General features: G+C 47.3%; 1 protein-coding gene across 1 annotated transcript in view; it reads left to right on the forward strand.

The window, feature by feature from the left end:
* Nucleotides 1–25,289, forward strand: part of GNG12 (G protein subunit gamma 12) — an 86,787-nt gene extending 61,498 nt beyond the window's left edge. Inside the window, exons 3-4 of the mRNA XM_066597648.1 lie at nucleotides 20,943–21,047; nucleotides 21,172–25,289. Coding sequence (XP_066453745.1) covers nucleotides 20,955–21,047; nucleotides 21,172–21,297 — 219 coding nt within the window. The 5' untranslated portion in view covers nucleotides 20,943–20,954 and the 3' untranslated portion in view covers nucleotides 21,298–25,289. The remainder of the gene's footprint in view (nucleotides 1–20,942; nucleotides 21,048–21,171) is intronic.
* The last annotated feature ends 1,925 nt before the right edge of the window (nucleotides 25,290–27,214 follow it).

Genomic DNA, 27,214 nt, shown 5'->3' on the forward strand with positions numbered 1-27,214 from the left:
GCGGAGAAAGCTTGAGAATGCCGAGTGGACTAGAGGGAATTTTTTTGGTTCCCATGGCAACATATAGTCTGCATAGGAGCTGTAGATCATGCAAAATGTAAGCGGTTGCTTTTTAATTGATGAAATGAAGAAAATCGGGTACAAAGGTGACTTTATATATAATTCTCCGTCTTGTCTTCTATATATTGTACATTGAATAAACTGCAGATTTTCTTTGCAACAGGCCGGGCTCATACAGCAGTAATGGGAATCCTCCTGCAGCGGACTACAGCCGTGACCCTGCGTACGTCCGTGAATTTGTACTGCGCGTGACCGCGTACTCATGCAGGCGGTCATGTGCCATACAATCGTGCCGTCGATTAGCCACGTAATTGCGTATGGGCTGCAGGTGTATCCGTGACCATAGAGCACAATATGCTCTGTCGTGGATATGCGCTTTTAAATAGAACCTACTGTGTTCTATTTTCCGCTTGCAGATTACGCAATTCCGACATGCTAATGTGATCAGAACTGCGTAGATCAATGCATTTGATTGATCTGCAGATCATACGCTCACAGGAGTCCTTAATTCAAATCCAGCCATGTGAGATCGGCTCAGTATCTGCAGCACACAGGATCAACGTCAGCGTAGAGGATACTACAGCAGGACTGAGCAGTGTAGATGTGATTGCAGTAGCTGTGAGATAATAAATCCTTCACAATTAGCATCAGCTAACTAGCAGCAAATTTACATTTTATATATATATTTTTTTTACACTAAATATTGATTTGACCGCATACAGGAGCCCGCAGTGGAATTTAACCCTGTGCCCGGCCATTGATCCTGCGTAGCTGTCTTTTTTTCCTGTTCTTCATCTGTATTGCAAATGGCTGTAGCTAGCCACCGTCAAAAATGCGCAGAAGTTGTTTTTGGTGTTTGGTTTTTTTCCCACACCGTCGCTAGGAGAGAACAAGGAATTTGCAACGTTTTCCGCAATGTCAATTGCGGATGGGTCGGGGGTCAGACTGCTTCCATTCACTTCATTGGAAGCCGGCTGTGCGGAATCTGCACAAAAATATAGCGTGCTGCGGTTTCTTTGCTCCGCTCGTGGAAATCACAATCGGATTCCGCGAATGTGCAGGAAGAAGCAATTTTACATAGCATGCTATAAACGCCATTTGTTGTGGATCCGCGGTGCGAACGCGTTCCTGTGCAGCCGGCCTATCAAAATGCAAACTAGTTACACTTCTGTGTTTTGAAAACCTTCTGACAAACCTTTGCACAGCGCACATAGATTTTTATATATTGGGGCTGGGTTCTAAGTTGGGGGTCCCCGCTCCAGACCGATGGTCTGTCAGCCGGTTTCATTACTTCCCATAGACATTGCATCAGGTTCATGTTGAAGTTGCTAAACCCTTCCCATAGAGTAACCCTGCAGCTCGCTCTGATTGTCGGGCCGCTCCTTGTTTTATGATGCTGGTTTCTATACGGAAGCTGCAAACAGCCGTCTATATTTAGCAGGAGGATAATTGAGGCATTTGGAGGAGAAACCGTTGCATTCCATAGAAGGATCTTGGCGTTCAGGCGGCCCGATGACATCATGAATCCTCTCTGCTGCACATACTGATCTGCCGCTGCTTGCTGGCTTTTTGGGCTTTTGTCTATAGTTGACTATAAAGGCTTGCAGCTCCTGGGGTGATGGGATTGCCTGCAGACTCCTTCCCTTGTACCAGGCTATGACCAATGGCTTTCCTGACCTGGAATGTTAATTGCAGCAGAACTGTACCATCACCAGCGCATTCCATGGAAGCGGCATGGCCTCTGGCACCGAGCTCCTTGGAGGTTACTGCCACACATGTTCATCGCAGAGGTGTAATGGCGTCATTAATGATGACTCTTGTCACGTACACTTTCCCAGCTTGTGACTTGGACAAGGCTGCAAGGGGTTAATTTATTTCCGCTCGCTCAATCTTGCGCCAATCGTACCGCCACACGGTCCTACATTCCCTAGATATATGCTGCCACCGCTGAGCGTAATAGACGGACCAGTTGCCTTGCTTCTGGTACCGTATTTTCACCCACCCATTGCTCTAACTGTTAGTGTTACACTTTTCAAGGCTTATAGATTCTTTAGAGCATACAAGGACCAAACCTACTTTAGGACCGGTCTCTCACGACCGGGTTTCAATTGCGGAATCCGCGATCGTCACCTGCGCGGACGATCCGCGGTATTCTGCAGACATTGAAAAAAAAAATAGAGCATTCACATGTCCGTTTTGATGAGTGGATAGCAATTGTGATTTCCGCAAGCGGATTTAGAATCGCAGCATGTTCTATTTTTGCGCAGACTCCGCGCGGACGGCTTCCGTTAAAGTCAATGGAAGCCGTCTGACCCGCAGCCCATCCGCTATTGACGTTGCGGATGGACTGCTGGTGCCCTCGTCATCACCTAGCGACAGCGTGGGAAAAACCAATATTTAAACTGCGAGCGTTTCAGTCATCCGCAATACAGAAAGTGATGGTACGCAGGGTTACCAGGCGGGGTCATAGCCGAATATTGCTATGGGCTCCCGCATGCAGAATCCAGTTGGCCATGTGAGACCGGTCTTAAACTTTGAAGCGAGCCTCTAGTCCTGGAGAAACAAACATGGTGGCACCGCTACTGTCTGTACACTGTGCATCGGTTGTCCAAGACCTCACATGCTGATCCTACTGGTCAGTGCTACGCGGATGAAAGTGGCGTGTAGCGGCGTCGACTAATAACGTTCACAGTGGCCATCGTTGTCCCGGCCTGGAGGCCAGCCTCGACCCTGCATGTGCCGTGTCCCATCTCCATGCTGTAAACTTCATCTTCCAGAACATATTTTTTTCCCATTTTTATATAGATGCCCAACAGGAGCCCGAAATGTTAATAACTGGAGCCGGGATGGAGTTCTGTAGTTCGCTGAGGCTGATAATCCAGGCGCTCGAGACACCAGAACCGCCTGAATCTCCCGGCCTTACAAGCCTAGCCCGGTTATCTACAACATGGATTATGACGGGGACGGCTCCGTATTAGGTTTCCCTCTGCTCCATATAACAGTCCTCGGAGCTCCGTCTGTAGTTGACTGTCGCCAGACGCAATTACTTAAGAGGGTTGTGCAAGGATAGAAGGTTACTTCACCAGGACCGCTGGAGGCAACCAAGGGCTAGCACTCCGATCGCTGGCGGTGGTGGGCAGCTAGTACTGCAGGACACATTGGAGCCCTGCTCTTGCCATCGGTCGGTCCCTGTGGATGGGGAACAACATTTGATGGTGATACAGACTTCTCCTTTGGCCAACACTTCAGTGGACTTCGTTACATGCAGGTTCATGTTGTTCTCCTCTTGGAGGAAATCCTCTTAATTAGCAATCCTGTCTGACCAGGAACCCTTGTGGATTTGTTTCAGGCAGGATTATAACATAACTCCCTAATGATTAGAACAAACTGCTCCGCCGGTATTACAGCCGTCCGACCGGCTGCAGATTGTGTATATAAACAAGATTATATACACTCTTATTTCATCATCTTTTGGCATATCCAATGAGGAATTTAGGCAAAACCTATCTGTGCCACGTCTCATGACAGAAGCCCTCCTGAGAATACATTGTGTAACACTTTGCCTGCGACATGGGGACCGTGCATTGCAACTTTTGGGGTTGTCAATAGTTGTAAATTATTAATGGCCTATCTATAGATTAGATCGACAATGGTAAATCTGTGATGGTTTGCTGCCTAGGATTCACGCCGATCAGCTTTTCACCAGACCAATGTGCTTTTTTTGCACGGAGTTGATTTCTGCAAGGAGCAGACAGCTCTATTCCCACTGCAGTGGCCAGGCTTGGTATTGCAGGCAAAGTTCCTATTGAAGTAAAGGGGAACTTTGCATGTAATACTAAGCCTGGCCACTGCAGTGGGAATGGAGCTGTCTACTTCCTGCAGAAATCGGCTCAGTGCACAAAGCACACCAGCCTGGCGAACAGCAGATCTGCGGGGAGCCCGAGCAGAGGACCCCCACCGATCTACTATGAATAGTTTTGCAACTGGACAACCCCTTTAAAGCAGCCTCAGTGAATGCAGTCAGTATGTGCCAAATGGGAATCAACTTGTTCAGTTGTAACAAAGCAGGAACAAATGTCTCATCCAGAGTGGTAGGGAGGATGTGGTCTGGCTCCAGAGTTGCAACCACATTTTGTGTGGCCCTTTGCTCAGTAAGGTGTCTGACTGTCAGATTTCGGGATCGATCATGTTCCTGCTTCTGCATTTTATGGGTCACATTATCAGGAAGTGAGAACAGATCCTCTACCTGCAGTCTTATCGCTCTGCCATTTGCATAGACTAACATCCTTGTTATGTAGCCTGCAGGATTAACACTTGCAGCATCCTCTTGTTGCGGACCTCCTGCTGTTCCCTCTCACTGATACTACACCTCTCCCCATGACCACACAGGGGTTGTAGTCTTATGATGCGAATGTACAAGGTGCTGCTTCTGACATCAGAGGTGCCAGGTGAGTGAAGGCAGGTAGCGGGCACCTGGGCACCTGCGGCACACACGTAGCTTTACTTTGTTGGGACGAGCCCAACGTACACATACAATTACGCAGGCGGCCGGGGAGGATCTTGGAAGCTGATACTACTGAACTCGGTGTTCTGTTTCTTAAAGGAGACTTTTCCCATGACTATAGACTATTCTGGGTATGTGGGACTCTACAGCAGTGGCCTGCAGCTGGTATGAAGCTGCGGCTCCCAACGTGGGGCTACCAGGGGATGCTGGGAATTGTAGTTGTACAACAGAGACTGAGAAGAGGGAAGAATGTTACAATTTGCTGCTATATAGGGAGGCTATTGCTCCATCTGTAATGTTGGTGAAGTAATGACATTGTGTGGACACTTCTGCACATTGCCCTCCTAGTACCATACTGACCTGGAAGCTCCGGACCCGAACGACCTGGCAATCTGTACTGCCAGTTATCAGGCTCTGCAGACATAGCGAGGATATACGTAGTATTTGGGTCTTTTCCCCCATATACAGAGGCACGCCATCTGACCGACCCCTCTACAAGCCCACGTTGTCTTAAAAGTCCCAGTAAGAGAGCCCACCAAAAAGTGCAGTTTTAGTGGAAATCGCCCATAACTGCCCTCAGTTACTGCTGCTGACTAGAGGCTCCTGTCACAGTTATAATGGAGATCACGGCTCATCTCCCTGACCCTATATTTATGGTCTGTAGTTTAGGAGAATAGAGGGTAATGACCACCCTGTTCTCCCAGCCTGTAAAGATGGTACCGGTCAGGAGGCGGATGGTATCAGACAGGAGGCAGCACTGCATGGAAGTGACTGCAATATACATAGGAGACGTCCAGAGTGACAACCAAGTGAGGGTGCAGGGATGGTAAAATATGTATGTATGTTACTTAGTTGTCCTTAGTATACATGGGTACAAAACCTATTGTATATGTAGGGTCTAGTAGCTTGTTCCTTCTCGGTGGCCATAGATCCGACATTGCACTATAATCTGTGTAATAAGGGGTGGGTCCGCGAAGGGTCGATGCTTTCCTAGGAAGACTGGACAACTGAATGAAGGCTCCAAAAATGGCTGCTGCACACTAGGCCTTCGTAAAACTGGACACATATGCCAATAGTCTCATAGAAATGCACTGTGTCTCACTTTGCCAGCAACATGCGAACAGTGCATTGCGGAAAAAGGGTCCGCCACACAAGATTCTAGCCGATCAACTGGATTGATTTCTACAGGAAGTGGACAGCTCTGTTCTCACTGCAGTGGCCAGACTTGGTATTGCAGCAAAGTTCCCATTCCTTTCAATGCCTGCAAAACCAAGCCTGCCCACTGCAGTGAGAACAGAGCTGTCAGCCTTCTGCAGAAACCGACTCTATGCATGAGCACATCCACCCTGCAGGCAACTGGTGACGACCGCCCACTGAGCTACTATTGGAGACCTTTCATAAAGATCGGCCATCAATAATTTACCACTGGACAACCCCTTTAAGCTGATTCCTAGCGGTGCGTCGTCCGTCCCTGTGGCTACTCCTGTTTGGCCTTACATATGACGTCTCTGCGAGGTCCCACAAGTACCGAGAATATAGAATATCTTTAGGGGAGAGCGTCGGTGCCACAGATTGTGTGATCCCACCCAGAAGTTCCCACACAACACTTTTTAGGAGGTAGGAAGCGTTCTCTGAGGCGGTTGGATAACACATTGCAAACACAGGAAGGCATCACTAATGCAGAGGTGCTAATGCTGCAACAAAGGTGTAAATGTCTTATGCTAAGTAGTCGAGCTGTAAGAGGGGCTCTGCTTCACCCACCGACCCGCCCTCCAGATATCGGATCAGATGCTAAATTACAAGTGGTCGCCCCCTTAAAATAAAAATACACCCCTAAAACCTACATTCAGTATTTTCCTTGCTATATGTGTATTTGGTTGATAGCCGCCGGCTATCTTGCACTTTCCCAGGCTGCTGACAGGTGTTGGACACCCATCCTTCCCAGGAAGGTATTGGGAGGTTTTCTGTTCCTGGGTCGGGGTGTGTGCCGGGACTGTTGACTGTAAGCAGTGATGTGTGCACTGAACACAGCAGGCGCACCAGCTCAGACCTGTGGGATGGGATGCCGGTCGCCCTCACTGAAAGTCCTTGTCTAGTTTCTCTTGGCACTTCTGATCTTCCTGTTTCGGGCTGCAGTCCTCTGTGTCTACAGTATAGGTGTTGTAGGGGGGGGGGGGGGGGAGGTTTCGCTTGAGAAGCCGCTTGTGAATGAAACCCTGGATTTCTAGGAATGCTGATTCAGTTCACAGCACCCTGCGTACCCGCTGGGCAGAGGTTCTGGTCCTCGCCGGTCCTCGGCTGCTCACCTCAGATTATGTTGGACGCGGCTTCATAGTCGGACCTTTGTTTTCTGCAGCGTTTTGTGATTTCTCCGGGGTGACCTAATTATGGTTAATAGAAGCAGCACTCATATGACCCCACCGGTGCCAGGGGGGGCAGGAGACGGGTCGTGCTGGAGGGTGCCCAGCTATTTGGGTAGGGATGGGCGATGTGATAAATTGCAACCGTGTAGACTTGAATCTGAGCTTCTGTAAGAGGGAACTCCCTCCGGCAAATCGCTGAAGTCTGTCCATCTTTCTCGGTATGAGCGTGCGTGACGCCATATTGGATGAGGAGCTCTTAATTAATAAAGGTCATTCATTTGGCGCTGATGTGCTGCAGAGTTTGTCGCGGATTTCTCCTTTTCAATCAAATTGATGGGGTGAAATCTGCTGCAGATCTGCAACAAAGCAGTGAAGTGTGAACCATCCTTAGTGCCTGTCCCGGGTGATTCTGGAGCCCTGCACTCCACGCCGCCCGCCCTCCGGCACACGGGTGATTCTGGAGCCCTGCACTCCACGCCGCCCGCCCTCCGGCACACGGGTGATTCTGGAGCCCTGCACTCCACCGCCGCCCGCCCTCCGGCACACGGGTGATTCTGGAGCCCTGCACTCCACCGCCGCCCGCCCTCCGGCACACGGGTGATTCTGGAGCCCTGCACTCCACCGCCGCCCGCCCTCCGGCACACGGGTGATTCTGGAGCCCTGCACTCCACCGCCGCCCGCCCTCCGGCACACGGGTGATTCTGGAGCCCTGCACTCCACCGCCGCCCGCCCTCCGGCACACGGGTGATTCTGGAGCCCTGCACTCCACGCCGCCCGCCCTCTGGCACACGGGTGATTCAGGAGCCCTGCACTCCACCGCCGCCCGCCCTCCGGCACACGGGTGATTCACATTTAAAAGTTTTTGTTGTTCAGCTCTGTCACAGGAGCCAGGCAATGAAAAAACCAGAAGAGCGGGATCTGACACGTGCCGGGCACGAGCGGCACCTGACAGGCGTCAGTAGAAGAGGATCCTTTAGGGCTCATGCACACGGGCAGATTTTTGCCCGCAGACTCCGCAGCGATGTCCGTCCATGGCAGTAACTTTTCATGCACACGAGCAGAAGCCGGTTGCGGTTTCCGCTTGCAGATCAAAAATCGCAGCATGCTCTGTTTTAAAGCGTTTTCTGTGCGGACTGTCCCCATTGAAGTCGATGTAAGTTGTCCGATCCACGGCCCTTCTGCAATCATTACAGTAAAGGCCGCGGCGCCCACATCATTGCCTAGCGGCGGCGCTGGGTAAATCTGTCCGGCGCATGTGCGACGGCGGTCATCTGGAATACAGAAGCAAAGAAGAAAGGACAGGTGAGCAGGGTCTTGGGCGGAATCCGTGCGTGCCATGAGCCCGTAGGCTTCAGTATGCCGCCCGGCATTTGTCCGGACACAATGGCACACCACGCTGCAGCGTCTGCACAGTTGTGAGCGCCCCCGAGAGCTCAGTAATAGAAGTGTAGTCAGTAACTGCTCTTCATCTCCCATTATGGTAAGCATGGCAGCTGAAGGTCAAATAAATGAAAAAGGAAAGTTTGTGAGATTTTGGTCAGATTCCGTCCTGCATTTCAAGGGGAATAGCCTGGCATGCAGCGCTCCTTTACCCTGTAAAATGCCAGAGGCCATAGCTGGAGCAGAGCGACCCTCATTAGACAGCAGGGTTAGTGTGGCGCCTTTCAGTTCCGTGGTGGCACCGGTCTGTTTTATACAGGGATCCGTTTTTTCTGTTCCTGTGTTAAAACAGGAAGACTGAATCCACGTTGCAGATGCGAACGAGCCCCCCGGGGTCTGCGCAGCCGCACTTCTCACTTTTTGGGTTTATTGGCCCTTTTAGTTTGCCATGCATTGTAGGATAACGCTCCCCGTCATGATCCGGCGTGTCTGTCTACATATATACACACAGATGAGTATCTCCAGGGCTGGATGTATAGGAGAGGCTGCCTGTCCTACGTGGGCCATGAAGGGGTTAATGTATTGCGCAGGTAATGGCTACAGGTGGATTTGTGAAGTATCTGCGGAGTAGGTCAGGCTTTATAGGTCACCGTTGTGTAACCTGATTACAGCTCTTATGCTGTACATGGTGCTGAATGAACCAACGTCAGAGCCGGAGAGACTGATCCGTAAGGCCGTCCTGCCGCAGGTATACGGAGAACGGATGAGACCAGTATAGGCGCTGGTACCGCTCCGAGACAGCTGGTATATGCATCGCGGTACATGCAAGAGAGTAAACCCTAAGAAAAGGGGTTGCCCAGAATTGGATAACTACGGTGCCACGCCTGATCACGTTGTGGAGCTGAGCTGCAATACCAATCGCAACCTGCGGACAGGAACGGTGCTGTTTCTGGATGAAAGCAACCGTGTGGTGTTTTTTTTCACCCTTTCTAAGGGGGTTATGTTCACACATGGTGGAATTGGTGTGGTTCTTTTATAGCGGAAAATCAAAAACCGTGTCGAAAACCGCGCCAATGGTTCAGATTTTAAATGTTTTGATTGGAAAAAAATTTGCCCTATTGGTGGGGGTTTTGGTGCAGATCTGCAGCAGAATTCAATGGAAAGGGTGAAACCTGCGGCTCTGCGTCAAAAACCGTACCCAATGCCATGGCGCAGATTATGCTGCGATTTTTGGGCAAGGCTGCTGTGTGTGAACGTACCCTAAAAGAGTTTCCTGGGGACAGACTATCTGTATACCCTAGCCCCAGGATAGCTGATCAGTAGTTGATCAACTGGGGTCTACCGCTCCGGGTCACTGCGGGACAGCTAATGTAACTGATATCACTGCTGTCTATTCTGTGCATACTAGGCGCAGCGCCGTACATTGTATAGCTGCTATGCCTGGTATTGCAGCTCGGTCCTATTCACCTTAATGCTGCAGCCTCTTCAGTCGGCTGATCAGTGGGGATCCTGAGCAGCAGACCCCCCTGCATTCAGTTATCCGGGGGGGGTCATCAGCCGTGTAGTCCTGGGAAAACCCCTTTTAAGGGTGTCTTCACACTTGCGGTAAAATCACACGATGCGAGAGTGAGTGAAAGCGCAGAATTATGAAACCAATGATTTTCAATGATTTCATTCCCATTTACAATGTTTTCATTCATGCGATGTGGCGTCCAAAAAAACAATCTCAGCGTGTCCAATCTTTCTGCATTTTTTTTTTTAATTTTTTTAATATTCTAGCCGATGTTTTCCTCCCTTTTATTGCAACGCGCGAACTTGCTATTTTCATGCGATGCGTTGTTAACATTATAAACTATTACCTTTCGCGGTCGGCAGCGATGCGGGATTTTTTTATTTTATCACAAAAAAAACATCACTGACTCTCAATCACCTGAACAAAGCTGCGATTTTGCGGCGATCGCCATTGTGAAGGGGCCCCAAGGATTCTGTAATGCTCACTTGTTCCGTGTGTAAGGGAAAAGTTGTAGCAACGGTGTAACTTTTCACCATATTCAGTATCTCTGATTGCTGTCAACTAAAAGGGACATTTTAGTGATGCTGAACCAACACTTCCACATACGAAGATGCTGAAGGAATACGACAGAAGACCCCGTAGAGCCGCGGTATCTGGCCATCTGCCGGCAGACCTTGTCCTGTAGCCACCTGCCCGGGGAGGAAGCCGCTCCGTTCTTGTTCTGCTTCCTCCTTTTCTCACTGGAATAAGTAACTTTTGTTCCAGCGGGACAAAGAGCAGCAGATATAAGATATAGGGCTATTGAGAGTCGGTCACTTTCAGGGTGATCTTCAGTCTGAAGTCTTTCCTTCCTATATTGGCTGGGCTTGGATTCCCTGTTATCAGCCGTTTTCGTGAGCTGAGTGAATGTAGGGCAAAGAGGCGGTGAGTCAGCAGTCCGGGGGAGATGATGATGAAACTGGAAGAAAGACCTGCCAGACTGCAACCCCTTGTGTCTGAGAGGAATCCCCCACGGCTGCAGGAGGGTCGGTGATGACATCCGGGCTTCTCTAATTCTAGCTGTAACTTTCAGTTGGACCCTCCACAGCGCCCCCCTATAGTGTCCCCATGCAATGTGTAGCATTTTGGAAGTGACTTTAAAGTGAATCAGAACCTCTTATCTTTTCTCCTTGGGAAGAGAGTGAGGAGACTCAAATGGCCGTGCAGGCAGCGCTACATGGCGACCACAGTGCCCAACACCACTGCTGCTGCCAGGCTCTGCCCTCATGGCTCTGGGTCACACCACCCTTCGGACACTACACCATAATAACTGCGGCTGCCATGTAACTGAGCTGTGGCTCTCTCCACCCTCCACAGCATTATATGTGTGCGGGACATAGTGGGGAAATGTCCGTCAGACGAACGAGCACTCGGCCAAGGGCTGTTAAGCGTTAATGGGCATCTTAAATTGCACTCCTTGTCAAAAAATAATCCCTCCCCTAGAAGGAGCCGTGTGACACCAACCCTGATGAGTGATTACAAGATCGGAGCAAAAGGATCATTTATTGTGGAACACTGACCACTTGAAGGGAGGCTCTTGTACCCTGTTGTACTGCCTCTAGCGTGGATACAAGATGTGATACGGATGGGCATGCAGGCTCTAATACCCTATTGTACCGCCTCTAGCTTGGATACAAGATGTGATACGGGTGGGCATGGAGGTTCTTGTACCCTGTTGTACCGCCTCTAGCTTGGATACAAGATGTGATACGGGTGGGCATGGAGGCTCTAGTTCTCTGTTGTACCGCCTCTAGCTTGGATACAAGATGTGATATGGGTGGCATGGAGGCTGTAGTACCCTGTTGTACCGCCTCTAGCTTGGATACAAGATGTGATATGGGTGGCATGGAGGCTGTAGTACCCTGTTGTACCGCCTCTAGCTTGGATACAAGATGTGATATGGGTGGCATGGAGGCTGTAGTAGCCTGTTGGTTCAGGAACCTAACAAGTTCCCTTTAAGGAATTTAATACAAGATTTTGGACCTAAAAATGTTAGTTTCAAATGGTGGAGATTCCCGTTTCTAAAGTCACTATCCAAATGAATGGTGGCCACATTTCTCCACAGTGGGAGCCCCCATAATGCCCCCGCTGGGTGAGCCCCCTCCAGTCTTGAATTTTGTCCAACCAGTAAAATCTGACTTCTCCAGGAATTGACCTGGTTTGCTCCGTGGCCCCCGACCCCTTTGGCTTTCTGACTTGTCCAGACCAACCTTTCAGCACAGCTTATTCTAAAGGATTTGGCTCGCTGCCCATTCAACTTCCTGAGCCCTGCGAACTTGGATGTCTCTTCCCACCGCCGGATCCCCGTCTGCAGGGCATTTGCATAATTGCACAACAGGAAACGCAGGAGGGATCTGTGTCTTTTAGTTAAAGCTTTAACTGTTTTGCTGAAGTGTCGCCTCGGAGCGTGTCGCTCCAACAAATCAGTGGGCAGCTGGCACAGTGCCCACCGTGCCAGTGGCTTTCTTAGTGCAGCAATTGCAACTTGGAGGAAAGTGTGAAAAATGGCATCTTGCAGGGTAATGATTGTCCGGCGATGACCTATATGAGGGGGTCGTGAAGGTGCAAAATACCAATGAACCATAGTGTGCAATTGAATATTGGTGGATGCTCTGCACTCTGGGGTGCGTTCACTGGGGGTCACTGGGGCGGATGTGCGCTTCAGTCCTTCAATGCACAGTGTAATTCGTCTTTTTTATGTGCTCAAGCCGCCAAAATCCCATTGTTTGTGTCTGTAATTCTGCTGAGAATGCACAAGTTGCTTGCGTATTTACGCACACATTGATTTCAATGGGCTATTAGGGGAGGACATGTGGGGTTTATTTTTTTGTTTTTGTTTTTTTTTCTCCATGTAACCAAATGTGTGAAAAATACACATCTGTGAATGAACTGATTGAGATGAATGGGCTCTATCCATGTATATTATGCGTGTGTGAAAAAGCCCCTTCGGATGAGCGTATGCCCAACTGCGCACGCCTTAGCACAACTTTTCAGCACTATGAATGAGGCTTTTTTGCGCATGTATCGGCATATTTTACTGTACTTTTTCTGCCCGGGTGGCAAACCCACACATTAATTTGAAATGGCCAATTCCAGATGTGTTTCACACATCCCATTCCGTATTCTGCACATATTTGCGCACCCCCCATTGACTTCTATGGGGACCTTTTGGCGCAGAAAGAGCACGTTTTATCCCTGATGACCGACAATTTGCTCAATAGTCGTTTCATTTCAGCTCTCCTTAAAAAGCCTTATCGAAAGTCGTCTGGTGTAAAGTCACAGTTGTTCGTATTCCATCAACTTGTGAACGAATTTGCACGGAGATGATTATCTCAGCGAACCGCCAATGAGAAGGAAGTGTGAAAGTTGTTACGCGGAATGGTTTGCTGTCCAGAAAAGTCACTGAAGTGTCCAATGTTGCTCATTATAGAGATACCTTAGAAGCAGGGCACCATGGTAGCTGATCGCCTATTGGCATTGCCCATTCTGCCAGCGCCATCTAAATACAACCCCAAGCTGGTGATACCACCATGCTCCCCCGCATGGCCCTTTTCAGTGCAGTGTTGTAAGTTTGATCCCATTGCCTTGCTTCAGCTCTTCCGCGGCGGTGTCGAGCTCCCGTGCCCACAGGTACGGTGTTACATTACGTTGGAGTTATTTCCTCTGCGAAGAATATAATCCGTCAGTTATGTGAATAATCCGGACTTTCTCCCGTCGTGATTGAGAATTCCTTAATCTACAATGGGCAGGTGCCCTCGGCTACATACCTGCACCTCCCGGGCTGCGGCTGTTTACGGGGCTGAGTCGGTCTTGTTTGCTCTTTGCCTTTCTGATGAGTCACGCGCTCCGTGTAGTAACGCTGATGTCCTCATATGTAGCTCTTGGAGATTGTTGGAAACAGGTTGTTGGCATGGCAAAGGTAAAGGGACCAGAGTCGTGTAGAGTTTGTGGTGCTTACGAGGTGCATTCACGTTCTAAGGTCACTATAAAAAAAAATAAAAACTTGCCAAAAAGCTAAAATTGTTACTTTGCAACATAATCTCCCTGTTGGCATGCACACTGATCACAACATCGACACAATGATTGCATAGCCACTGCAAACACTTCTTAAGGGGTGGAGTGGCACAACTGGAAAATGTGCGACTACGGAAAGTGGCCTTCATGCTTGGAAAAAGCCAAAATCCCCCTAATGCAAAGTCAGGTGAATAGAGAACATAAGAAGAGACCACGTCAAAGTTGTCATGAAGAAACCCCAAACCACTTGCTCCGCTCATGGAATCGCGTCATCGGACCGGCTGGTGTGTGACCGAGGCTCTCTTGGTTCATGATGTTCAGTCGTCTTTGAACTGTTGCGCCACATTTTTGTATGTCCATGACACCTTGGCCTTGTGGCTCACTCATCTGACGAATGTCAAGGGGATTCATTCCAAGCAAGTGAAGAAAATGGATGAATACACGCTGTTCTTGGAATGCAAATGTTGCCATTTTAACCCTTTGCAATTGGATTCAGGGTTTCCTTGGGGGCTTTCTCTTTCTGCCATTATACAATGGCGCCGTCTGCTGGCTAGAGCCAGTACTGCGGTATGGGACATGCTGGAAAGTCCCCCGACAACAGAGCGGCCAGTAATATACAGTAAGAATACCCTGCCGGGCGTCTTCTGACATCGGAGCTGTACAGCCTTCAATCAGAATGTCTTCAGACGTCACAGTGGACTGGAAAGGGTTAAGAATTGAGAACTCTTCTAACTCCAGCCGCCGTCACGTGGGATCTGTGGACTGGACGATTCCACCAACCATCTCGCTCATCCCTAAAGAATGGCCGTGTCTTCTAAAATGTGTCCCACGTTTCTCTCTCGTTCTGAGAAGATTCAGGGGCCTTACAAGTAGAATGCGCCTCGTCTTGGTGATGTCACTTACTGAACAGTATATACAACGTCCCCTCTCTGTACTCCAGTCATGCACGGGGGCTCGTCTGGTCTATGGCAACACCAAATCTGCTCGATCTAAGAATAGAGAACCAGATTGAGGATCCAATGAATTTGGAGATATTTCCCTCGCCCCCATATAGTTACTTCTCCATGTTTAGATGGGGAGGTATATCTCTCGAGCTCTGTGTATTAAGATCCAATATCCCTCATTGATGCAGTGCAGTCCTGTGCGTTTCAGGCACCAGTGCTCCGAGCCACTAGTTCAATTTTTTAGGAAAAGCAAGCAGTAATCTGATTGGCTGGTAGTCCTCCTGCATGGTCGGATTCCCATCATGTGCTTCGTTAGGATCTTGTCCTCTGCTGACCTCCCACAACAACAGGCTTTGAGGTTTTTCTGAGGTTAAACTGAAGCTGTTGACGAGGTTTAACCTGCGTGTTCTGGGCCGAGCCGTGACGTCCTCGTGCTCAAACAGGTGGAACCACTTTGTTTTGTTACTTCCATTAGTCGTATTGTGATGGTGTTGTCTGACGGAAAGGTCAGCCACCGATTGTATAAGGCGCTAAATACACTCAATATTGAGGTTGCAACATGAGAAAGGAAAAGCTGTGGAATTGTGGGAATCGCTGGATCGATGGACATGTTAATAGTATGCAAATTTAAAAAAGGAAACAAAAGGTTCAAAACGTAACAATTCAGAATGGGAGTATGAGCGCCATGCGCAGAAGTACACACACTTACACGCCTTTGCATGCTATCAATGAGGTTATTCGATGGTTGATGAGTTTTCTGAAAGCACTTGGGCATGCAAGTCATCAATAAGCGCTGCTAGCAGCTTCCTGTGCAATGGCCGACCAATGACATCCTAAATGAACTCAATGGGAGACGAGCCTGGAAACTACACAGGCCACGGTAGCCTATTTGGACCACGCAAAATGTTCACAGTTGCACGAATGAGCAACATGCAGCCTGGCGTTGTGTTGAAAAGCTGCTGCTGTGACACTTCGGAGATATTGCCGTACCACTGGTTCCACGGCCGAATCAATATAATTCTGAGCTGTTGGTGTCCCTGGAATGAAGCCTACAGAGGCCCGGCTACCATTCATTATGCCAGCCCACACCAAAATTCTTAGATTGTAGGACCATTGCTGCACTCCCTTGTGAAGGCCTCTTCATGGCATTGCCCTTGTAGTCTCCAAACCAATCTAATCTCTGGCTATCATTGGGACTCTTTACTGAAGAGGATTGACTTTCATTTCGGGCTCCATTGCGTCTTGCTTTGCACCATGCTAACCTTTTGAGGTCGGAACGCCTGTCTCTGGACGTCAGACCGATGTCGTGCAAACTCCTTTGGATGGTTTTTGTAGACTCTTTCGACACCCTAGGCTTGGGATGTGATGGCCAAATTCACTAGCATGACTACAAACTATGGACTACGCGCCATTCTTCTAATCTGACGATCCGTCCATGCCTCTCTGCTGCTCTTGCTGTCATTTGAGTACAGTTGTCCTCCCAACCACTTGCTAACGTCTCGGCCTACGGACGTAGCGATCTGCCAGAGTGATAAACCGAGGCCTCTCCGTTCAAGGATTCTGTTTGCAAGTATTGGCGATGAGGGTTACCCTATATGTGGATGGTAAAACTTTCAATCTGGCTTTTATACTATTTAAAGCCCCTCCCACATGGCACAGATTGGAGCTAGGTGCTTGAGAATTTGTTTTGCATATCTTAATGACGCCTTCTACTTCATTAATTTGCATAACCTTACGACTTTTCCTTCTTGGTGTTGCAATTTCGTAGCGGAGTATGTAATATTGACAAACCTCAATTGTAGGATGCATGAGGGGGTCGGACCCAGGAATCCACCCCAATTGCTAAAATTAAGGGACTGCATCCCTTTCCCAGGTGCTAGCTTTCCTGGGGCATGACTGATAAGTGACACCTGTGTAAGGCAAAACATAAGCAGGTAGACCAGTGCCCAGAATTCCACTGCTCCAGCTGCCATCAAAATACTAATGACCCATCCCTGTGTGAGTAGTGTGTGTTTGTGAGTGACTTGCATGCTCTGTCCCTGATCACATGATGGTGATTTCATCAAAGGTCCTTCATCCCCAGCGAAGGAGTTACATGCGCTGCGCCTGATCACATGATGGGGACATTATCACAGGTCCTGTACGCACACGGCTGCTGTCCGGCTAGGTGTTCGTTAGTATTCCATAGCAACTGAGGCCACAAGGGGTTTGTAGTCTGTTATCTGCACAAGGATGCAGGACCTGTGATGTCACTGTCATGTGATAAGGGGCGGAGCATGTAACTGCCTCACTGGGGATGAAGGACCTTTGACGTAACTGACGAGATATGGGGTGCAGCATTTGAGTCATTCACTCGGGATGAGCATCACCGTCATATGATCAGGGGCGGAGCATGACGGTGACGTCATCACAGGTCCTCCATCTCCAGTGCGGTGCTGCTTCTGATCCCTGTTGTATGGGATGGTGTGTGTGTGTGTGTGTGTGTGTGTGTGTGTGTGTGTGTGTGTGTGTGTGTGTGTGTGTGTGTGTGTGTGTGTGTGTGTGTGTGTGTGTAACATGCATGTAGCACAGCTGTTTCGCGCCTTGTGCCACCAGAAACAGTGGTACTATTATTTCCTAATAATTACTAGTCTTTCTCTTATGGACAGCCGGCGCGTCTGGCAACGCGGCGTTGTAATCCTGGGGCCACTGCCCCATTTCTCCACTTTTTTTAGTCGATACTTTCACGAATTCCTGCTGCCAAGTAATAAAAGCGTCCGGTTACAGAAATGTCGCCATGTCACCGTCATGCCATTTGTCGTATTATGTTGAGGGTTGGGCACGATGCCACCATTCAGGGATTTCTGTCGAATGCTGACACGTGTGCTTCGTAAAGCCCTGATCAACGCATGGTGCACATTCTGCTGCCCCGCCGGGAATGCTGTCTTGTGCATCTGTTGGCGACACCCGGATAAACATGTCATTTGTAATGGAAGAGCTTTGCAATCCAGACCAAACCACCAATGATCCGGACAGAATGAAGGGCTCGAGGCTCGGGCCCCTTTGGCACGGCTCGGAGACTTCTGCTACTTCTCAGTGAATGTACTTGCAGCGTGCGTCTTCTGCTGTGTTCTCCCTCGGCTGCAATGCATCTCGTGTTTTAGTCTTTTGGCCGCACTCCCATGTTGCCTGTATCAGCGATGTAATGACGATTAGTAACCAATGCCGATGCCCGTCCTGCTGTTGCTATGTTATGAGATCATCAATAATAAAGGTTTCCATGTCCTTGCCTTGTACCGCTGTCGTTTGGTTCTCACACAATCCTCTTACGATGGCTTCTACAGCTCCGTCTGACCTCAAATAACCAAACAGACGTTTGCATAGTCTCGGGACTCGCTGCTTGCAAGCTGTGCATTCCTAGGAGCCGCTGTCATTGTCCGGGATCACCGTTGTATTTCAGTCCCGCACTAAAACCGCACTAATTGTGCAAGCTGGCGCGGCTTTCCAGTGATTGCTAAAAATTGAGTGACTCAGTATTGTGGTTACGCTTGTATTTCTTTTAAACCATTAAAATTGTTAAATAATAGTTATAGAAATGGTTGCTGAAAATATGACTTCAAAACACGACTACGGTGTATGGGGTTTGTAGTCTGTTACCATGGAGATGCACAGACCAGCCTAAGAGCTATAGACACCATTTGTAACAAAGACCATTAGCAAAGTTGTCTTTTTCTTGTCTTTTTTAATAAGCTCTTATGACATGCTGCATATAATCTACATCAATTTCAGCCTCCAGTCGTCTTAGTATGATGTCATAAGGTTTGCACCCCTGGATTTGGGAATTTCTGTCATTGTTCTCTGTAGATCCTCTCAAGCTCCGTCAGGTTGGATGGGGGCCGTCTGCAGACGTCATTATCGGGTCTCTCCAGAGATGCTTAATTGTGTTCAAGTCAGGGTCTGGCCAGGCCACTCAAGGACATTCTCAAAGTTGTCCCTCAGCCCCTCCTGTGGTGTCTTGGCTGGGTGCTTGGGGTCATTGTCTTGTTGGAAGGTGAACCTTCTGCCCAGTCTGAGGTTCCTTGTGTTCTGGATCAGGCTGTCATTAAGAATATCTCTGTACTTTGCTCCATTCAGTTTTCCATCAACCTTGACTGGTCTCCCTGTCCCCCAGCTGCTGAAAAACACCCCATAGCACGATGCTGCCACCATCGGGCCTCACTGTAGGGATGGTAATCAGCAGGTGATGGGCAGTAACTCTTAGAATTAAGGCCAAAAACTTCAATCCTGGTTTCATCAGACCAGAGAATCTTGTTTCTCGCAGTCTGTGAGTCCTTTAGGTGCTTTTTGGCAAAATTCAGACGGGCTTCCATGCTCCCTTACTGAGGAGAAGCTTTTTCTGACCACTTTGTCATAAAGCCCAGATTGGAGGCTGCAGTGATGGGAGAAAGTTCCAAAAGGGTCAACCTTCTGCACACAGGATCTTTGGAGCTCGTTCATAGAGAGAACTGCACCCTCAGATGCTGCAGAAATGTTTTTGTAGCTTCTCCAGATCTGTGCCTCCATACAATCCTGTATGAGATCTACAGGTAGTTCTTTCCTCCTCATGGATTGGTTTTGGCTCTGATATGCATTGTGAGCTCTAAGACCTTATAAAGACAGGGGGATGTCTTTTTTTTTTTTTTTTTTTTTTTTTTTTTTTTAAATATGTCCAAACTGAATTTACCATAAGTGACTCAGTCAAGGTGTAGAAACCTCTCAAAGATGATCAAGAGAAATGGGAGACCCAGAGCTAAATTTCAAGTGTCGTAAAACAAGGTCTGACTAATGTCAATGCAAAATGTTGGAAGTTTTAGTCTTTCATTTTTAAAAAATTTACAAACCTTCTGTTTTCACTTTGTCATGCTGAGGTATTGAGGGAAGAAAGATAAGGAAAAAACTTAGTTTGTTTGGTTTTTTTTCTAATTTGCACAAGGCCAAAACATGAGATAAAAAAAGTTTTAAAAAATTTAAAAAAGGGTCTGAAGATTTTACAAATGCCGTGTATACTTCTCAAGCTTTGTAGGAAGTAGATAAGAAATGCAATTGGCATTACACAAGGTATTTACACTATGTAATCTGCTCCATGCCCATCTAGAAGAAAGGGAAGGACTGGCATTCACTGGGTCTGAAAACATGTCTGACCAGTTAATTGGTGGTCTTTGATGCATGAAGTGCTCATAGGCCTTCAACAGTTGTTCAGCTGGCAGCTATTTGACTCGCCTCCCCCGTACACATGAATACTCGGTTTGGCCAAGCATTCATGTGGTTTACGTTGGACAGTGGAGAAAGTCTCAGCCAAACGACTCCTGCAGCAACTTTATCTACACTAAAGGATAGGCCATTTGAAACTCCACATGTCCACCCTCCTCTTGTCCCCAACATCATGTGTTGGGAAAGTTCAGGAGGTCTTCATACACGGGCGACACTCATCCAGCCTCACCAAAATCGACAAACTCCGACGACTGTTTTCCAATGTGTATGGGGGTCTTAAAGGGAACCTGTAAACCAGATTCATACTGCCGAAACATGATATTTACTTTCTGGGCCCACATGGCTTATTCTGCACCATTTCAGAACAAGTCTACTTTGAAGGTCCAGTCTGAACGGTTCTTGGAGTCATGGGGCAGGTATATGCCTGCCTTTCTCCAACCAGATCATCTAGAGTGACTCCTCTCTCGCCATACATGAACAAGGAAATAGAGGCGATCAGGGTGGGCAGAGGCTGGCGCGGTGCCATCCCTGTGATTCCAAGCTCTATTCAGACTTGGATCTTCAAGGAATGTTTATTCTGAAGCGCCACTATGTTCACATCTGCGGAGGTTCCGTTTCAGATCCGGCACAAAATCCCGAAAGACCAAACGGACACCATTAAAGTCAATGAGTTCCGTCATAAGACTGATCCTTTCGGACAGGGGATCGGAACGCAGATATGAACTTGGCCTAATGTGCAGACTAATGGGAAGTTTGAACCCCGGTGGCAGCTTCCCTTTAAGTGTGTGATGATTCCTCGCCTTCTTTGCATGACCACTAATGCTCACTAATATATGAACTGAACTTTCTGAAATTCGTTTTTTGATGTTCTTTTTCAATCTTCTCTGCCCTTTTAGACTTCACCAAAGATGTCTACCAAAACAACCAGCACAAATAACATAGCACAAGCACGGAGAACCGTCCAGCAACTAAAGGTGGAGGCGTCCATAGAAAGAATAAAGGTAATGTTCTTCTTGAATGTCCATGAGTAGTCCCACGGCCTCTCCAGGACCACCGAGATACAGAATAAGTTATTGGATGTCAGCTTCTCATAAACGTAACTTTCTTTCTTCTCTTCTCCTTCAGATTTCCAAAGCATCAGCCGATCTCATGCGTTACTGTGAAGAACACGCCAAGACCGACCCTTTACTTGTGGGCATTCCTGCTTCAGAAAACCCCTTCAAGGATAAAAAGCCGTGCATTATATTGTAGTATCCGTAGCGAACATCTCTTCTGTCTCTCTTCACCAAGCAGATCCTTACTCAGATCATACTGAGGGTTTCTGGTTTCCACGTAAAAAGAAGAAAAGAGAAAAAAAAAGTTAATCTTTAATCTTTACCAATGAATTTTTTTTTCTATTTTTCTTTGTTTTTTTTTAGGTTTCATCTTCATGGAAAAAAAACGAGATCTTTCTAAAACCAAACTTATCATTTACGGGACTGGGGCGGTATTTTTTTTTTATATTGTGCAGTGTCTACTTCTCTAGTCTAAGTATCGCTAAGTAATCTTATCGAGACCAAAGTTGCCTCCATTTTCTGCTCAGATTAGCATTGCAGGACGCGAATGGTGACACAGACCCCAATCTGCCACTCCATGGCCTTTGGTCCATTTTCATCTATCGAATCCAGAAAAACCAGCATCTGCCGTTACTTGAACCCCCATTGCCCATGTTAACTAGACGGTCATTTTGCAGGCCTGATCACGCCAGAGGCACTTGGTGCCGTAAGTTCCTAAAGGTTGCATAGTAATTGTGCAACAAAGTGGCTGCCAATACTATACGTAGGCATTGGAGGTACTTGAAGGCACGCATGGTTCACCATGGTGTCAACTAATCTTTTCGACTTTCTGTAGGCCTCATCCCAGAAGCTCCAACGTTTTGACCGCTCTACATTCACTTGACCCCTTTATAGAGTTGGGTGGAATTTTTTTTTTTTTCTACAAGTATTATGGGAGATTGTTGCGCAACTCTTGGCGTAGAGGGTCACACAATGTATAGTGTCGTTTCTAGGGACCGTTGGTCATCCAAAACCTTTTTAGATGGTTCTACCATCAATGTAAATGAACCAAGATCTCTTCAGAAACTCCATAAAGGCGCAGACCCATTAGGAATTCCCAACTGGCTATTTGCTTTGTGTAATTCTATTCTAAGAGCCATATAGAATGAGGGACCATTTTATTTTGTGGGGTATTTTTTTATTTTTTTTTTTCCTCTCACCAAAGAAATCAAATGCTCTATTGGCATCACTGTTCTGCAGTTGCACACTTTAAAGGGAGTGTTAGGATGATCTTAAGCCTGGAAGCCTTGATTTGCATTATGGACATATCATACCGCTCATAAATGGGCAAAATACACTATTTTTGCAGCATCGGTTACAGATCCCTAAGGCTTAGGCCGTAAATCAATGCCAGTCAGCTGCCGCACAGCAAGCGGCTCTGCAACTGCCACATTGGCAGGACAATCCTGACGGACTCCCATGTGAATGAATGGACCGGAGTATTGCACAACAGCCCCTAGTGGTCATCGTGTAGCCCGGGCCAAATGTCTGTTGTCTAATACATCACCAGTCTTTTAGTCTTGGTCCCACCATGGGGGTCATTGTTACCCGAGATGTCTCCATCCTTCTATAGTCATGTTGGTTCTTGTTTCATCCTCAGTGTTTTAAAGCCAAGTATTGAAACCATTAAGCCAAAGGACCTTTTTGCACTCCGTTTTCCCTGCAACACGTCTCGACCAACCGAAAATCAGCCAAGAAATTGTGCCGAAAAATTACATTTTGGCAAAATATAATGTATTTTTTTTCCTCCTTTCCCAAAACTGTTACAGCTGGTGCTTCGACATAATGCCATAAACTGTAGAAACTCCTTCCGTAGCAGCAAGACTTCAGTGCATATATATATCTCCAGTATATTTTTAATAGAACGTCTCCTTTGTGTGTATTTTTAATTAGTTACCGAGGTGAAGTATTTTATTACGTAGCGAATTGCAAAAGTTGTGGGATTTTTGTACAGGGACACTCCAATTTAATTTGTTGGGAAGGGGAGGGGGGGGCAGAAGTGGTTTCTATCAATGTGCGAATTACTAGTTCACTCCTTATGTGCCATAGTGGTGAGTGTTGTGTATGTGTTCATGAGTTATCGGACCAGAAACGGTTAAATGAAGCTCTGCCGGGTATGATGGGTGTTGTAGTCCAATAATCACTATCTTCTACTCTCACTCCGTGGGTAAACTGGTGTCTAGTTTTATATAGGCTGTATTTTATAATGGCTGCCAATGTGTTTTGCACACCACCGGGTATTCCGTATTCGCCAAGGAACCTCCTATACACACAGCGGGGAAAGCCATTTTGTCGGTGGTTTCAATGGCAGCGACCAACTAACTCCCTTGATCACAGACGGATATAGTCATGCGGAGATGCCACAACCAAAATGGCGGCCAACGGCGTGTGAGGAGTGAATACATTTTTACGGGCGGTTCTTCTGAGATACTTGCGTTAAGTGTTATGGGTCATGGGACTTTTATAGCCTATACTTTATATAAAATTATAATGGCATTTTAATGGGGGGGGGGGGGCAGTTGTATGACCACTAATAGACCAACATACGGGAACGCAGATCCTTGCTGTTGGACAACATGGCCGAGCTTTCTTCACCGCCGTTTTGATACATGAGATGCATACTGGTTTTATCTCTTTCCCCATCCTCCGCCAAGTCCATAGGACGCAAGCCATACCCTGGAACTCGCTGTATGTCCGTAGTAATGGCCGTGGCGGGCGGTTCCCCGTTACTCACCGCATCCTTTCTAAGCCACATTGATAAGAATATGCCGTAGAAGAAGATACTGGAAGGAGAAAGTGCTGGATGGAAGCGCCGCTTCATTATTGCCGCAGCGAGATATCCCGTGTAAACATCTGATAGCGGGGATCGTACTAATTGCTGGTAGTACTAGTGAAGGGACCGCAAATCTGGAACGGGGTGCCTGCATAGAAGGCTTCAGTCGTTCCAGTGCAGCATGGGGGGGGGGGGGTATTACACGGGAACATGCTACAGGTTAATAGTCTTCACCCTCCTCAGGCTGGCTTCACACGCAGCGTTTTTTTTAGCTTTTTTTCTTTTTTTTTTTAAGTGTTTTTTTTAGGTTTTTTTTTAGTTTTTTAGAACCCCTGCAGCCACATGTTACTCTAAAGTCTAGTAAATTATTGATTCTCTTGCTTTTGGCCTCTTTGTGGTGTTTTGGGTGGTTTGTGGCATCTTGTTTTCAAAACAGCACGCTTTGGGTACGGCTTTTTTTTTTTTTTTTCTTCAGTCTTTTTTTTTTTCCTTGGCTACTTACTGACGGACTTCAAAAATGCCACAAAGAAGCCGGTAACTTTAAAAAGCCACTAAAATGGCATTCTTTTTTTTTTTTTTTCTTACAATCGTGTGAAGTAGGCCTAAGATGCTGCGCACATCGGAGCCTCCATCTGATGATCTGGCATGGTAGCTGACATGCTGGGAGTTGTAGTTTCCCAGTGGCTGGGTGAGCTACGAGCTGGAGATGTGCACTGCGGATGGATTTCACATTTAAAGACTTTTTTTTTTTTTTTTTTTTCTTGTCACTGTTCTATTCGACCCATCAAGACCTCCTTATAAAGCGGCTGAAGGGTCCCATAACTATAAAGTGACTGCCTGCCATCTCTAGTGATCAGCTGGGATCTGTGAAGAGACCTGGCAGTAAGTGTTCAGTTTCTCTGCAGCGCCATCACAGGTGAAATACAGTATTACACAATCCCCATTCATATCAATGTGTGATACAGAACAGAGAACCCCCTCTATTAGCTCAGAATTCACTAATGGGGGATATGAAAATAGTTGTTTTTTTGTTTTTTTTTAAACTGGACAACTGCTGTTAATGTCCTGTTTTTTTATTCGCGTGCCACTGAACAGGAATGTAACGCACCATCATGGCGGACTGAACGGAGAATTCGCAACTCCCTTACTAGTTGCCAGTTTCCTCTATACAAGCGTCCTCTGATCCCTCAGCCAATGCAAAGGATGGACTGCAAATCGGCACCAACGACCGGCCACTGATTGTCTCCGTGTTCTATCAGTACTGATGACCGCCATCTTGACTTGGCACCTTCCTAGTACATCCCTCCTGTAGCCGCCAGCAGCCGTCTATGTATTATGTCTTAAACCTAAAACACTATTTGCCATTTTGGGGGGGGGGGGGGGGGGCACCACACTTCTAAGTTTTAATAAAAATCTGTTGAATGTGATTTTTCTAAATCCAGCCGTGTAATTGTCTTCATTCCGACTCCTTTACCCTCTGAGATGATTGGTGGATTTCTTTTTATTCTTCACTTTCCTCTTACTTGGGACCTGTGGTGCTGCATGGCATTGTGGGTAGTGGGGTAATCTCTTCGGAGACCCCCAGGGTGGTGTGGGAGGGGGGGGGGCGTGTTTTCTCATTTTGTGTTTAGCAAATATTTTTGGATCATCAATAAACGTTCCGCTCTTCTAGAGGAAAACTTCTTTCTTTTTATTCAGCTATTTTTGTAACCTATATTTTTCTAAACTGACAGTTTCACAGTAAATTTAGACATTTTCAACAGGATTTGTATTTTTTTTTTTTTCATATGGACCTTTCTGGTGTCAGTGGGGCTTGGGACGCATGGCCGGGCGTGTTACACTGGCAGCCGAGGGGTTATTGCTATTTGTACCAAAAAAAACCAACTAAACATCTTGTTCTGTCTTCTTGTTTTAGAAATGGTTCGCAGAAGGTGAGTCCGGCGCCCCCCGCAGGAGCAGCGGCCATTCTGCTGGCCAGGGACTTATTTTATCTGGTTTTCTCTTCTGGAGGTATTGCTTTAAAGGGGGTTGTACCACAATTGACTTCTCCCTGATCCACGAATGGTGGGGTCTGAGACCCTCGCCGAGAACAGTGTTGTGTCCCCTTCTCATCACTGCGGGCCGCATCATTTGTTTTAATGGGGCTGGCGGAAATAGCTGCGCAAAAGCGCTTGGCAATCTCCGCCAGTCCTGTTGAGAATGGAGATGTGCCACACATGCGTGACTGCAGCGCTATTCAATCTCCTTTAGGGGGGATTAGTGAGCCTGCAGTGAAAAGGGGGACAGACACAGGACCCCTGTTCTTGGGATCTGTGGGGTTCTAAGTAGTGAGACCCCCACCAATCACACAGATGGGCAATAAGTCAATTGTGGTACAATCCTTTTTAAAGGAGCTTCCAGAATTAGAAAAACACAACTGCTTTCTCTTCTAACAGCGCCACACTTGTGTATAGGTTATATCTGGTATTGCAGTCGAGCTCCATTAAAATAAAGCAGCGTTGAGCTGCAGTACCACATACAACCTATAGACAAATGGGGCACTGTTAGCAAAAAGCAGCCATGTGTTTTTTGTTTTTTTTTGTTTTGTTTTTTTTAATCCTGGACAGCCCCTTGATAAGGATATTAACTGAATCCTTATAAACTTTGGCTCTGGTCACACAATGGCTGCCTGTTCCCCTATTGTCTGGCGCCCGGTTCACTTTGATACATTTAACAAAAAATGGAAAAATTTACCAAAAATAAGTCTTTATGTTCTTGCTGAAATTCCGAGCTGTAACCTGTCAGTATGGAGTCTACGATCCGTGTGACATATCCCTGGACTGTCGGTGAAATGTTTTTGTATGATTTGTCGGTGTATGTTTGTTTTTTTTTTCATTCTACCAGAATGGTTCTTGTTTTGCGAGATGCAGCAGATCGTTCTCGATTGTGACTCTGTAAAAACTTTACCATGCAAATACATCAATGTTGTAGCTATTTACAGTCTGCCTCGTTCTTGTGTTCACGTGTCGTTATTGGGGGGTGCAGGGATTGTCGCCTATTCATAGAAATGAGGAATGGCCCTTTAAGACTGACAGGTCTGTGTCCAATCTAACAAGCCCTGGCCGAAACATGTTGATTTGGTGCTAGTTTCCTTTTTTTTTCACATGCACTAAGGCACTTAGGCCGTATTCACATGGGTGATTCCATATAAAACTAAAAAAAAATTTGACACAAACTTATGGAAGTGGAACACATTGATTTGAATGGGGATATTCACAGGGGTGCTTTTTTTTATTTGGAGAGACAGTCTGAATAAAGGCGT

This window comes from Eleutherodactylus coqui, chromosome 3 (assembly GCF_035609145.1).
Source record: "Eleutherodactylus coqui strain aEleCoq1 chromosome 3, aEleCoq1.hap1, whole genome shotgun sequence".
In the NCBI taxonomy this organism is placed as follows: Eukaryota; Metazoa; Chordata; class Amphibia; order Anura; family Eleutherodactylidae; genus Eleutherodactylus; species Eleutherodactylus coqui.